This window comes from Sebastes umbrosus, chromosome 1, assembly GCF_015220745.1.
Source record: "Sebastes umbrosus isolate fSebUmb1 chromosome 1, fSebUmb1.pri, whole genome shotgun sequence".
Taxonomy (NCBI): domain Eukaryota; kingdom Metazoa; phylum Chordata; class Actinopteri; order Perciformes; family Sebastidae; genus Sebastes; species Sebastes umbrosus.
Genome location: NC_051269.1, coordinates 42,264,206 through 42,279,816, shown reverse-complemented (window position 1 = coordinate 42,279,816; position 15,611 = coordinate 42,264,206). Strand labels below are relative to the sequence as shown.

General features: G+C 41.7%; 1 protein-coding gene across 11 annotated transcripts in view; it reads left to right on the top strand.

Moving 5' to 3' along the window:
• iqsec1b (IQ motif and Sec7 domain ArfGEF 1b) overlaps window positions 1-15,611 on the top strand; it is a 222,108-nt gene that overhangs the window by 195,205 nt on the left and 11,292 nt on the right. For all 11 annotated transcript variants that reach the window (XM_037783330.1, XM_037783354.1, XM_037783338.1 and 8 more), the window contains 9 exons: window positions 3,068-3,350; window positions 5,700-6,961; window positions 7,494-7,655; window positions 11,171-11,293; window positions 13,495-13,661; window positions 14,135-14,274; window positions 14,962-14,991; window positions 15,220-15,345; window positions 15,443-15,542. In XM_037783330.1, the coding sequence (XP_037639258.1) occupies window positions 3,068-3,350; window positions 5,700-6,961; window positions 7,494-7,655; window positions 11,171-11,293; window positions 13,495-13,661; window positions 14,135-14,274; window positions 14,962-14,991; window positions 15,220-15,345; window positions 15,443-15,542 (2,393 nt within the window). The remainder of the gene's footprint in view (window positions 1-3,067; window positions 3,351-5,699; window positions 6,962-7,493; window positions 7,656-11,170; window positions 11,294-13,494; window positions 13,662-14,134; window positions 14,275-14,961; window positions 14,992-15,219; window positions 15,346-15,442; window positions 15,543-15,611) is intronic.

The window sequence follows — 15,611 nt, the reverse complement described above, 5'->3', positions numbered from 1 at the left end:
GTATTGTGCGTTTCTGCAACGTGATACGAGGCTGATATGAAACGTCTACATTCAACCTATCCTGTGGTTTATAGAAACATACAGTGCCAACATTTAAGTAACATTTACGCAGGTTAACGTCATGCTAGATGTCCTTAGTTGTTTTAGTTAGCTTGTTTTAAGCATTTGAACAAAGAAAAATCATAAATTTGACTCAGACAGAAGGGAAATGAATGACATTTTTGAGAGAAGAACAACATTTTTCTTCTGTTTTCTTATTTCCTGTCCCCTCGGAGAGGTCTTGACCGCAAAGGTTAGCAACCACCGGTCTAGATTACAACAACAAGGTCCTCCTCATTCACCAACTAATGAACAATGTGGCTGCTTTTGCATCTGTATTTTCTACCCTTCTCTGGAAATCAACAGTGCATGAATGTTTAATGTAGGCGTGTTTAAATGCAACCCTCTGGTAATCTATTTGTACAGACCAATGACAGGCATAATTTATTACCACTCATGTCACGATGTTATTCACCGCTCTCAGCCTCCTCTGGACGTCACAGCTCTTTCCTATTAAAGCTTTTATTCCAGCCTTTATTATCTAACCTTGACACCGAGACGTTTGACAAGGTTACGCAGTGATAGATGATTCTAGAGGGACGTCCTTGTTCTGAGCCTTTCTGCTTCATCCATCAGCTGATGACAAACAATGAAATGATATTGATTGTTTTTTTGTTTGAAAAAAAAAAGTTGGTTTAAGGTTTAAAAAACATTTCTATGGTAGATTGTAACGGGCAAGGTGAAGTTCAGGAAATGAGCTGTCATTTTTAAAGTCTGGGCCCATAACTACATATTAGTGTCACCTCACTCCGGACTTTGTTTTATGAATTGGAGACATTTATTCTCTCTGAGACTGATGGACTGTGCTGTTGGTACAAGGTCAGAGGCTACGATAGGCACGTACTCGGTGCACTTATTGCTTTCTGACGGCCGTGTGCAACTAATCAATGAAGAAAGTACAACAAGCATTAATCAGTCTGGTGTCCACCTCGAGAGCTAGAAGTGGATTAAACGCAGCTCTCTCCTCATGTTGGTCGACTCTGTGTCAGTGAGGTCTTTTCACAGAGGAATTGTTGGTAATGTTGCGATGCACGAAGGAACTCGTTCTGATATGCTACATCATGTTTTTGTTCTCATTCTGCAGTTGCTGAACAAATATATATATATATATATATTATTCTTCAACTGTGCATTACTGACTGAGTACAATGATTTTGTGCAATAATTCTATGTTGCAATATACTGGTTTACTCTACAGTTATTTATTTATACTGTACATTTAAACTAATCGTCTCATTTATTTATTCTATTTTTTGCATTTTTACACATTTTTATTATTATTTACACTGTTGTTGTATATTCTAGTATACATATTTGACATATTTCTTTTTCTATTTTCCCATATTTATTGTTGATTAATTAATTGTAATTAATATAATTTTAACATACTCAATTCTTGTTTCTATTTCTTATAATTTCTCTATGTTTATATGTATATATTTCTGTGCTATTTTGCCATATTTGATCATGTGTTGATTTCAAATCAAAACCTGAAGACTGACTCATTTTTAAGGGAATATATATTTGCTGTATTCTTTTGTTATTTATATTCTTATAAATATCTACACCTTACAGTATATATACCTTACCACAAACTAATGTTGATAATGGACTACGGGGATTCAGCCATAACTTCTCATCTTATCTGGGAATGCATTTATACTATATGTTTATTAGTCTTTAGAGGATATACAGTAAGATGATAAATTTGTCAGCCGTCAGAGTTTTTTGCCACCGTAGTAGTAGTATAACTCTAATATCCATGGTTGTAATAGACCATTATGAGCAGGACTGCTTTATTGCAATATTGGATCAATATTATTATGACATATGTTTATCTTGAAGGTATTTAAAAGGGCACTCTGCTGATTTTACACATACAGTAATTCTAATTTCACTAGTCTTGAGGCTGCCTGCCCACTCAGCCGGTGAAAACAGTCCCATAATGTCTTCTGTGGCTCTGAGGGACGATGACGTCATCGGGGTTATTTCCAGTCAGTTATCTCAGTTTGTGCTTACACAGAGACTACACATTGTTAACAGAAAGCCTGAGTCACAAACTGTAAACATGGTGTTATCAAAGAGCCACATATCAAGATGCATTATGGGAAGTGTAGGATCCAATGTTTCTAAAGCTCATCTGTGTTTTGGGTGTGAAGTGTAGTAATCTGAGCAGTTTATTATTACATGATTCACAGCTATCACTGTGATGTCATCACTTAAAATATGTATTCACGTTGGTTAAGGACACATTCAGGTGCCTTCCTTGTTCTCACATCAGCAACTCTTTGCTGAGCCGGCTTCTGACGCATTTCATTAAAATGTGTTCTTATATTGGCATCCAGTTCTGCTTCTGTAAAAAGAAAAAGGCTTTAACTTCTCTAAAAATCAAAGAGTCTGTCTCTGGAGAGGGGACAACTTGTTATCTGACACACATTTTAAAAAGCAGACTGTCGTATCAGCTTTCTGTTTTTGTTCTGTTCTTCCAGTAAAAACTGGCTTTGATTCCTCAAAGTTCTTGAACTGGGTCCAAGAACCAGAACACAGTGCTCTATAATCACACAACAGTGGAAGGTGTGGAGGATGTGAACAGATCTGTGGTTGACATTCAGCCGCTGCAGTCGCTTTAATGCTTTAATCAGTGTGGACATTGTGTGTTTTTACTGAAAGATTGAGCTGCTGATACTGTGCTTTCACTGTTTGTTGTGCCTTATGCTGGTATTTATAATTTATTCATAGGTATTTACTTTCTTCGTATCAGTCTTATAGCTGATTACGATGACTAATCATGAGGTATTTCCTGCGTTGTGCGACTCAGACTGCTGCTATAAATTCTCTCAGTCACATTTATACCCCGCCAGCGGGATCAAAGTTCACTTTTTCCATCTGTCACGTGCTTCTTGCTGAATCACAGAGCAGTGTTCAGGAAACTTAACCCGGTGTGCTCTCTGTGTGTGTGTTTCTGCAGTGTGGAAGGTGATGCTGCAGGCAGCGAGGTGGGCGCCTCTGTGGACCCCAGCGGCGGCTACAGTTGCATCCCAGTGACCCACAGCGGTGGGCTCGGCGGCCCCGACCACCTGGACAGCCAGCTCTACGGACACATCTTGCTGCCCGGCCACCTGCGGCCCCGCCGGCCCAAACTCCAGCACTCCCAGTCCATCCTACGCAAGCAGGCAGAGGAGGAGGCCATCAAGCGGTCCCGCTCGCTGTCAGAGAGCTATGAGCTCTCGTCAGACCTTCAGGACAAGCAGGTGAGGGGGGGGATACACACTAAGACAACTTCCACCTGTAATTAATATAGGACTGGGTGATGTGTTTGAAACTATTTCTCAATATTGATGAGAACAATAGATATATATCATGATTAGGGCTGTCAAAGTTAACGCAAATTTATTTTAACGGCACTAATTTCTTGCGATTTTTACCTCGTAGCAGCTCAGTTTTAAAGCTAGAGTGAAGATACTGGCATCATATGAAGAGGAGGTTAATAACGCTCTAAAAACCTACGCTAAGTTTTGGCAAGGAAAAACTGACATGACCATTTTCAAAAGGGTCCCTTGACCTCTGACCTCCAGATCAGTGAATGTAAATGGGTTCTATGGTTACCCACGAGTCTCCCCTTTACAGACATGCCCACTTTATGATAAATGCAGTACCTGTGAGGGTTTCTGGACAATATCTGTCATTGTTTTGTGTTGTTAATTGATTTCCAAAAATAAATATATACATACATTTGCATAAAGCAGCACATTTGTTCACTCCCATGCTGATAAGAGGATTAAATACTTGACATATATCCCTTTAAGGTACATTTTGAACAGATAAAAAATGTGCGATTAATCACGATTAAATATGTTAATCTATTGACAGCCCTAATCATGATATAGGATATGTATGCAAAGTCACATGTAAAATATGAAATCATTTTTTGTTGCTTGAAATCATTAAAGCTACACTAATCAATACTTTACATTACTGTAACAATGAGACAAATTACTCTGTGTAATAATAATCCGCCGGTCGTAAAATCATGCATAAATAAAAAATATATATATATACTGTATATAACATGAATAAAAAAAGTAAATGCAAAAATAAATTAAAAAGTAAATAATAAATGCAAAAATAATAAATAATAAATAAATAAATGCAAAAATAAATAAGAAGTAAATGATAAATGGAAAATAAATTAATGAAATAAATAATAAATTAAAAATAAATAAATAAATGCAAAAATAAATAATAAATAATAGATGCAAAAATAAATTTAAAAAATACATAAATGCAAAAATAATACATTTAAAAATTAATAAAAATAAATACATAAATTAATAAAAGGGAAAATTAAACATAAGAGTACATAAATGAGGTAATTTATATGAAGAAAAATAAATAATGAAGCAAATTAAAAAAAGAAATATCAATTTATGTCACATTTTATCAATGAATTAATTTTTTTTTTTTATTATTTTTTCTATATTTAATGACATTTATTTGTTTATCGAGTCACTTATTTATTTATTCATTTATTTATTTTGGCAGGTTCCGTCCTCCATAGTAGTCAGGCTGGAGCTCCTCATGGTGGTCATATAATAATAATAATAGTGTGGTTTGGCCTTGTGGCCATCAGCTGTGTCCGGTTGGGAAGGACATTCTGGCCCTCTTGTTAGGCAGTGGAAGTTGTAGCCTGTTGGAGTGAGACTCACTGTCATGGTCCGTGTCCCTGGTGGCAGGTTTGAGTCCGCATGGCCTCGTCGGCCTTCGCATGGTGCAGGGAGGGAAACATGATTAGTGTCAGTCTGCTCCGTGAGTCCATGGCTGGAAAACTGGGTCAGTGAGTAAAAGCACAGGGCTGACAGAGAGGGTGGGGCTGATGGACACCGTCCTCATTATACTCTAGGTATATCACTTAGTTCAGTGTACACTGTCCTCAACTATAATCAGATTTGTTCTTTAAATCTTGTTTTTGGTTTGTTTTTCCAAGAGCATCATTATTTGGGCCATTACCAGTTTATCAGTCAAACTGGCTTCCCATCACAATCCAACATTATCCATCTTCTCTGGGGGTCTATTGGAGTCTAATAAACCCTTAATTACAGCTATTTTTAAATGCCATCACCACTCTTGTTGAGTTTTTTAAGGCAGAGGGAAAGCAGATAAGACAGCAGCACCATTCTTCATTCTGTCTAATTCATGTTTCCAAAGGTAATAGACAGTCTTACTTTTGTATCCAGGTGAAAACAAGCTTTTATTCCAGAGTGAATTTTTTTAGATTCTAGATTTTAAGTGATACTCCAAATGTTTTAAAATGCTTTTTCATGTGTTGTCATGTATGAAAAGACCCTTTTTGATCCATATAAGCAGTTTCCACTACTAAAAAGATTCTGCATGAAGTATCACATCCAATAAAATCCAAATTACAGCACCTTTCAGAATACTGTCTGTGTTCATCGTCACTGTTTCACCAGTTGTCCCATTACAGAGAACATTTCAAGGTTAGGCTGCCATTAGAACGCTGCTACAGTAATGGACTATGTAGACGGGTCCCAGTTGTTTCTCAGATGCATTTCTGACACCAACTGTTTTTACTCTACCTGCAGGTGGAGATGCTAGAGCGTAAATATGGTGGGCGTTTCATAACCCGGCATGCAGCTCGCACCATCCAGACAGCCTTCCGCCAGTACCAGATGAACAAGAACTTTGAGCGTCTTAGAAGTTCTATGTCTGAGAACCGTATGTCCAGACGGATCGTCCTATCCAATATGAGAATGCAGTTTTCCTTTGAAGGACCTGAAAAAGTCCACAGCTCGTACTTCGAGGGAAAGCAGGTCTCGCTAACAGATGACGGCACCAAAATCGGTGCGCTTGTGCAGTCGGAGCACGGCGGGGAGATGGGCGTGCAGGCCAAGACGCCCACGACACAGAGCGACTTCACGGACGCCATCACAGAGCTAGAAGACGCCTTCTCCAGGCAGGTCAAGTCTCTAGCCGAGTCCATAGACGATGCTCTAAACTGTCGCAGTCTGCACGGTGACGACAACCAGTCGGAGCCGGGGAGAGGCCACCAGGACATGGACAGGGAGGTCAGCTGCCAGGTGAAACCCTCCCACAGCACTTCAGATCACCGCAAACTGGACGAGATGACGGCGTCTTACAGCGACGTCACCCTTTACATCGACGAGGAAGAACTGTCACCGCCGCTGCCCTTGTCTCAGTCTGTGGACCGACCCTCCAGCACCGAATCGGACTTGCGTCAGCGATCCCTCAACTCTTCCCAGGACTACTGGTCGCTGGCTCATAAGGATGAGAAAGGGGACACGGACACTAGCTGTCGCAGTACGCCGTCTCTGGAGTGCCAAGAGCAGCGCTTGCGGGTAGACCACCTTCCCTTACTGACCATCGAGCCTCCGAGCGACAGCTCGGTGGAGCTGAGCGATCGCTCCGACCGCAGCTCCCTGAAGAGACAGAACGCCTACGACCGGAGCCTCGGCAACCAGCAGAGCAGCCCCAAACACGTCGGCCACAGCCTGCCGCCTCGAGGGCCTTCCAGAGAAGAGGACGCCACCCGCCATCGGCCGCGGCAGCTGGAGGCCCACCTGGCCATCAACGGCACCGCGAACCGGCAGAGCAAGTCGGAGTCCGACTTCTCCGACGGCGACAACGACAGCATCAACAGCACATCCAACTCCAACGACACCATCAACTGCAGCTCCGAGTCCTCGTCCAGGGACAGCCTGAGGGAGCAGACGCTCAGCAAGCAGACGTACCACAAAGAGACACGCAACAGCTGGGACTCTCCTGCGTTCAGTAACGACATCATCCGCAAGAGGCACTACCGCATCGGCCTCAACCTCTTCAACAAGTATGTACATTCCACTACATGAGATCCGTTAACATCGCTTGTATCTTTTAGCCTCAGAATCACACGATCACACATCACACACCCAATGAGGGCCAGATGAGGTTCTGTAAATTAGATTACTTTTGTTGTAGAAGCCAACATGAAACTCTTATGCACAATAAATGAGCAGCGATGTTGATTGAAACGCGACTATCTGTCCGTTCTACTTAACAAGCCTGGGACTCATTCTGCTCCGCTTCATCTGAGCCTGTGATTCCATTTAATCATAGTTGATTGTGGATTTGGTTTCTTCCAGAGCCGGACATTAAGTTCCTTTTAATCATTTGTGATCAACACAGCAGAGAAAAGTAGCTCATCCCGTTCCACCTCCTCCCTGCCTGCCTACATAAATCCTGTCCCTCATCTGACACACATTTGGCCAGAGGCAGATGTGCAGCGCTATAATCAACAGATTTTGGATTGTTTCCTCACTACTTCCCATCTTGTCTCTCTCTCTCTCTCTCTCTCTCTCTACCCTCTCCTGTGTCTCCAGGAAACCAGAAAAAGGCATCCAGTATCTGATCGAGCGGAACTTTGTTCCCGACACTCCGGTGGGTGTGGCCCACTTCCTGCTCCAGAGGAAAGGCTTGAGTAGGCAGATGATTGGCGAGTTCCTGGGTAACAGACAGAAACAGTTCAACCGAGATGTCCTCGAGTGAGTTTGCAGCGTCTTTTGTACTCTTTGACGTTACTTGTATGTGCAGATGGATCATTTTGCCTCAACTCTTAACTATAAAGGTACATTTATATTATCTATATTTTATCTTCCTCCCTGGAACATAAATCATCATTTAGTTGTAAATACGGTCGCCAGCTTGCAATCTTCACTCATTCAAACAGTCTTTGGAGGTTCTGAGTACGACGTAATGACTCCAGTTACATCCAGGAAATAAACAGAAATAGAATCCACTCAGGAAATTGCTGTGATGCTCAGATAAACATACTCAGATAAACGACTCCATTTATACTCTTCAGTCCTTTTAAAGGTTAGGGTCGGTAATGTTGAGAAACCAGCAAGAGTACGCTGGATTTTACAAATTATCCAACCTATATACCCAGCCCAGTGTTGACAACTCTTTTCCAATGAAAGTAGCTAGCAGCACTAGCTCCAAAAGTCCTTAAATCCAACCCGTTCTCACTCCCAACTCAACTCGATGCACAGAGGCGCCCTTTAGCAACAGTATGTGACGAACCGGGCTTTCAACTAACTCCAATGTAAACCCACCCGCAGCGTTATTCGACCAGGAGACCGCTGTTCGCGTCCCGTGTGAAATAGGGATGCTAATTTTGAAAAATGTTCTTAACCGATAACCGACCCTCGTTAACCGATTATTAACCGTTAACCGACAAGATTTGAGCCTCGCATACAGCGGTGCGCCAGCTGCAGGATCACAACAGATATTGGTTGACGGGAGTCTCCAGTTCAGCGTCCGGGAGCGTTAACTTAGCAGCTACGATGCTGCGTGTAGTGTCGCGGACATGCAGCCACTTTCCCAGTAAAAGTCTCCACCGCACATTTAGTTTAGTTTAGCAGGTTGTCAGCTGTGTGTCTGCCCGGATTAACTTTAGTGAGTGTCCAACAAACAGTGTGTGTGTTTGTGCTACGTTAGCAGCTCTAGCATTGCCGGAGGCTTCGTGCTCGCCGCCGCCGCCACACGTAGTCTGAGTAACTTTAGCGAGTCTCCGACAGACCGTGTGTGTGTGTGTTGGCGGGGAGTGTGAGGTTGTCGGTGGCGTTCTAGCTGTGAACGTAGGTGTAGCAGTGTGTGGACAGTTTATACACACCGGAGGCAACTTCCTGTATCCTGCAACTCCGGCTCCGCCTCTTAAGGTGGGCTGTTAAGGTGGACCAGCTTTTCTCCTTAAGCTGACGAGTTTTTCTCAGCTTTTTAATTCATTATTAATATTTCTTTTAACCGTTTTAACCGATAGCGTTAATCGGTTAAGATGCTTACGGTAAACAACGAACATGACTGTTGTCAGTACTCACAGCTGTCAAGCTAGCAGCTCGTGGAAGACTCACAATGAGTGCCCAGGTAGAGTGCACACAGGTAGGTAGTCCATCTAATAATGATTGACGGGCTTATTACAGTCCTACAGCAGCCACAGATACCGGAGTTTTTTTCGTTTTTTTCTGTCAGAGCATTTGATTTATTGCTTGCTGTCGGGATATAATTAGAAAAATGCATTTGAAGAACACTACCAACCCTAGCTTTTAATGGGCAAAGGGAGTCCTAAAGATCTTTAGCATTTTCCAGAAGTGATTCTCAAACAGCGCCTCTACTTTATGCTTCAGACTGGACAGACTTATCTGAAACACACTTGAAGCACACACACCAGCAGCACAATCAGAGCCCATTGAGATTCAGTGGAGGATAAGGCCAGGAGAGGTCCGTCAGTGTCAGTTTGACGGGCCTATCTAAAGGGCTCCTTGAGAAAACGTCTATAAATCCTGACGTGCGAGGCATCAAGGTATCGGGGCTCTGGAGCGCCGAGTCACACTCCTCACTTCAGCGTTGAAAAAAAAAAAGGTCTCAAGTCCTTTATTTAAGTAGAAGTGTCAATATCACGGTGGAAACTCAAGGTAAAAGTTCTGCATTCAAGCTGCACTAATCGATATCTTGAAATGTGACGAACCCACAAAGAATGATCACTGACTCTGTAGTTAACCTCGGCTCTACGGAGCTTTTTAGTATCTTTCAGGTCGTCGTTTCTGGTTCAGCCTTGCTGCTCTTATGAAAGTCCTTTCCAGCAGCAGGCTCTGATAAACTCACTGTACGCTACTTGTCCAACACCAAACCACAGACAGACAAAGTTAGGGATGGCTGATGAAATGAATGCAGCATTTAGTAACTAAAGAGACAGATATTTTTCTCAGGAGTTGACGGACACCAAAACAAAACAGAATATTCCACTTCCATTCATCCAGTTGCCAGAAACAGGACTCCAAATCAATGCTAATGTTGCTCTCTGTCTACTGACTGGGTAAATAGGAAACTGTTTACCAACCGTTACCCGTAACAAGTAATAATATGTCAAATGTGCGTGTGATGTTGAGCTTGTTGTGGAAATTATCAGTGCTGCTTCAAGTAAAAGAGAATGCAGTAAAACATTCTGAAATATCAAAAGTTAAAGTGGGGATGAAAGTCTTGTAAATACACACAGTTTTTATTTTTCAAAGGAAGGAAAGAAAGGAGGAAAAGAGAGTCTAGTACAGAGAGAGAAACTCTTTAGATGATGTCTACAAGGAATTGTGTCATCGAGCTGAAACAAGGATGTCTTCTGGAAAAGTATAGATTTTGGAGATTTTTACCTTGACATCAGCAGCCGTATTTCTTTCATATTGAATGTGAAAATTAGCAAGAAGCTGTTGCCGTCTGTAGCTGATGAATGCAGTCATACATGCTAACCCTCTCGATTTTTCAGGGAGACTCCCGTTTTTCATCTCTCTTGGTTTCCTCCCGGTGTCACAGTTCTCCCGATTTATGACAAATGTTCACACCTTTTTTCCTTTTCCTTATGTCAGCCTGTTTCTGGCGCTGTATAGCTTGTATAAGTCCTTCTGTTTCCACCCGGACGACAATAGAGCTTCACCAAATGTCGGCCCCTCGGTGGAAGAGATGCTTACGGCCAGGGACTGAAATTAGCACCCGTAAATTGTTGGCAGTGGGCGGGTGAAATCATCAGGACACCCGCCACTTTGGCGTTGTCAAGTTGTGTCTGAAAGGACCTTCAGTGAGTGAGAGATTGAGAAATAAATGGAGAGTACTAAGGGAAAGAAAAAGCTTAAATAAAATGAATAAAAACAATGTTAGTTTATGCCAGAGATTGACACAAATTCACGCCAGAGGGGCAAATTATTCAGTTTTCTTTCCTGAGTATTACAAATAAAATTTAAATTAGGCCTATTTAACATAAAAATGCTGTTGCAGTGTAGTTCATATTTTGCTATATTCGTTCTTTAAAAGTCACCAGAAAGCAGGAAACAAAGTCTCTGAAACTTGAATTTTGTTGGTTTTGAAATCCTCACATTAAAGGCAGTTATACGTTCCTGAATCTCATGCAGCTTTCCTGAACAATCAAGTTCTTCCTGTTTGAAATGATTGTGTATTTTCCTATCCAACCTGATCTTCCCACTAACCGCTAATTGTGTGGTTTGTTTTTCACCAGCTGTGTGGTGGATGAGATGGATTTCTCTGCGATGGAGCTGGACGAAGCGCTCAGGAAATTCCAGGCTCACATCAGAGTTCAGGGAGAAGCTCAGAAGGTTGAGCGGCTGATAGAAGCCTACAGGTGAGAAACTCAACACATGACACAAGACACATGGTTTCATCATCAAACTAATCACCACAAGTCATTTAATTTTTTCAGCAAGGAGGAATAATGTGATGTTTTTGCAGTAGGGTCTTATATCAATTTAAACTGAGGATTATGTGACAGGATGATCAGTACCGGGTTCATACCATCAACATACCGTGTATGAATAAAGCCTCGTCCACACCGGGAACGTCTGGAGCGACGAAGACTTGTTTTTAAATCTACACTTCCTGCTTTTATTCAAAATAAAAGCCCTCAAACGTTTTTTTCTGTGGACAGAATTTCTTCATTTGTTAACACGAGGCTTCTGAAATATATGCCGGACAGTGTTGTAGAACATGCAGTGACTTGCAGAGCTCAATGAATGAACATAGTGCGGGGTTTTAATTGTGGATTATTACTATTATTTACAAATTACCACACGTTTCTTAACCTTTCTCTGTCTAAAATAAATCTAAATGACATTTATAATGAAATGAAATGGCCGTTATGAAAGATGAACTCTATGTAGAAAGAAAGGGCTGACCGCAGCAGCAGAAACGGAGCTGGTGTGAACACCCGACGCGTGAAACACACAGCCGCCATGCGACGCAGAGGTGTGTGGGCGGGACCTCGATACCGCGGCACCAGCCTCCCCCCCAGATATTTTGGCTTCACTTCTGTACAGTGGGAGAAAGAGGAGACGCGTCGTCCATCTTTATATACAGTCTGTGGTCTGAACACCATTACCCTCTAAAACAGAGGTGACAGAGGTCTTTAACACTCTCGGGCATTAAGAGCATCAGTGCAGCAGCGCAGAGCCATTTTTAAATCCAGACTTTGTTCGAGCAGATCATTGCAGAAACTAATTTAGAGGAAATTACTTGAAAAAGTTGAGGAGAGACGTCCCTCAGGGCCGCTGATGGATGTTGTTTGTAACTCATTTATTTCCTCCAAACCTCCGGTAGAAAGGTGCTCTCATGCCCACAGAGAATTAGCTTCGATCAGCACCGAGGAAGGACATTCAGGCCTCAGTAAACAGCACAGTCACTGTTACATCGGGGAGATAACGATAACGGATCATCTGGCCCTCGCCTGCAGCCCGGTCCAGATATGATCGTGGACTCACTTAATGGTGACTCAGAGAGCTGTGAAACGGCCCGTCTGATGGCTGCAGGCGGTACCGGCGGCCGGCGGTGGTACTGAATCGTTGTTCTTTTGACTCGAGGCTGTGGAGCATTATTTAAATATTATATGTGACCACAGCTCAGACAGTGGAGAGTTCAATATCAATATCAATATCGATATTCCTGCTCACGAGTGGAACTAACAGGAAGGTTACTGATTTATTTTACCTTGAAGGAAAATCTTCATACAGATGATCTCCCTTAATGGTGATGTTAGTACTGTTAGTACTGTTAGTGCTGTTAGTACTGTTAATGCTGTTAGTACTGTTAATGCTGTTAGTACTGTTAGTACTGTTAGTACTGTAAGTACTGTGTTCTGGTACAACTTAAATTCAGAACAGGATGAAATCATTTTTTGACATTTTTAATTTAAAAAAACTATTTTGAACAATCAATTTTGAAATATTTTAATTAAATAAAATCGTTTTTAGACGTTAATTTTGGGGCATTTAAAAAAAATTTAAAACAGAATGAAATCATTTTCAGACACATTTTTTGGACGTCTTTAATTTAAAAAAACAAAAACAGGATGAAATTATTTTTAACATTAATTTCTGGACATTTAAAAAAAAATTAAAACAGGATAAAATAATTTTTTGACATAAATATTTTGATATAATATTAGGATGAAATCATTTTTGGGCATTTTTAACAGGATGAAATTATTTTTAAACATGTTCATTTTTGGACATATTTAATTAATAAAACAGGATAAAATCATTTTTGGACATTTTTAATTAAAAAAAAAAAAAAAAAAAAACATTTTCAGACATTAATTTTGGGGCATTTTAAATTTTTTTAAATCATTTTCAGACATATTTATGGAAACAAAGCTGCCCACAAAATCAGTCTCCCATTCATTGTCTATGGAGCAGCTCCAGACTTTATACTTTTATACGTGATGACATCACAAGTTTGAGACGTATCTGTCTGGTTTCTGGCTTTGAGAGAGAGTCGCTCATGTTCACCAATATTAATTTAACTTTTCTATGTCTGACATCCTCTCCGCAGCCAACGCTACTGCATCTGCAACCCCGGCGTGGTGCGACAGTTCAGGAACCCCGACACCATCTTCATCCTGGCCTTCGCCATCATCCTCCTCAACACGGACATGTACAGCCCCAACGTCAAGCCCGAGAGGAAGATGAAGCTGGAGGACTTTGTTAAGAACCTTCGAGGTACTTTGTCCTCCCGTCCTGCACCACGTCCAGCTTACTGTCTGTTATCTTCAGACGCTACTGTGCCGCTCCGAGGATAAATATTCATCTCAAATTGAGTTTTGTGCACGCTTTTTGCCTCGATTAATGGCCGTGTCAATAAGGTATTTATCTTTTTTTTTTGGAAGTCATGGCCAAGAAAGCTTTGCTGTTGAGGCAAATCACTTTTTTTAGTTGCCCTCAACAGATTTCGAGGGTATTAGCAGGAGCTTTGTGGCATGGCTAACTCATTTCTCTGCCTATTGGAGTGTCAGTAATTAAAGTACAGTATTGAGTGGAGGAGAAATGTTCGTCCTCAGAGAGCTAGAAGGACATTTCTGTGAGAAATATGTGCAACGCGGCAGTATGTAAGTAAATTCAGGGGTTCATCAACTCTGGTAAATCTCTGAATTAATCATTAATCCTTCTCTCTCTTCTATCTCATCCTCTGACAGGAGTGGATGATGGGGAAGACATCCCCCGAGAGATGCTGGTGGGGATATATGAGCGGATTCGCAAGCGAGAGCTCAAGACTAACGAGGACCACGTGTCCCAGGTTCAGAAAGTGGAGAAACTCATTGTTGGAAAGAAGCCGGTGAGTTTGCCCTTGGGCTGCCGCACGTACGAGTGTGACCACTTTTATCTTACCCTCCATTCAGGAGCTGAATCTAACCGCAGCCTGCAGGAGCTAAATTACCCAATGTACCTCTGAGCCGTCACAGAGAGCGCCGGCTTATTCACGGCCAACATTTCTCTATAAACGAAAAGGAATGAAAGAGCATTCTTTACCCTGAACCTACTTTCTTCGCCGTGTGACTCATCGATTCTTCGGGGCCGGAGACCTTCATGCTGAATGACTGTAATATGTCTTTTGCCTCCTAAGAGCCCGCCGGGAAAAAGTGCCCGTCTGACAAGCAGCGTAATAATAAATGAGATAAACGGCCTCGTGCCATATAATCGTGAAGGTGTTTACTCAAAACTTTCCGTCCATTGATTCAAACTAACTCCACACAAATCAGCAGGAGTCCGAGGGACCTTGACGATGTCATGATGGTAAAGGCTGACGTGCACATTGGAAACACAACATTAGAAGACGGATTGTGACGAGCACATAGATGTTTGTTCTGTGATCCATAAAACTAGTTTTCCTGATTTTAGATTTGGTCCATTTTTCTTGTCGAACGTTAACGTCTTTTCTTTGATGTATTGTGAATTTAATAGTTCCCGTATGTGTTCACTGATCCCTGTGAAATGACTCTTGTATGTGTTTCGCTCTCCGTAGATTGGCTCGTTACACCACGGTCTGGGCTGTGTGAGTATCACTCTCTCTGTCATCTTCGTCTTAGTGTTGAGTGGAAATATTTGTAAAATACCCAAAGGCTGTATGGAATAGATGTGTCGTAGGGGATGCACCGATAACACTTTTAGTGGCGTTAAAGAAATTTGCATTAACGCGTTATTATCGCATTAACTTTGACAGCCCCAATAAGTTTGTATATATTTTTTTATAGTAGGTAATGATGCTGTGTTGTGTATGCAGGTGCTGTCCTTACCTCACCGGAGACTGGTCTGTTACTGCAGACTCTTTGAGGTACCCGACCCCAACAAACCACAGAAGTTGGGCGTCCACCAGCGGGAGATCTTCCTCTTTAACGACCTGCTAGTGGTGAGGATGTCAGACGTTATTCTTCCAGCACATTGAGAACACACTCACTGGGCATTCACTGAAAGAGTCTAAAACCACTTGCTTTTTTTTCCCACAGGTTACTAAAATTTTCCAAAAGAAGAAGAACTCTGTGACGTACAGCTTTCGGCAGTCCTTCTCACTTTATGGCATGCAAGTGCTGCTCTTTGAGAATCAGTGTAAGTGGCACAGAGACTATTGTGTGAGCTCTTTATAAAGATGTCAGTGTGCTTGAAACAACTAGTTTG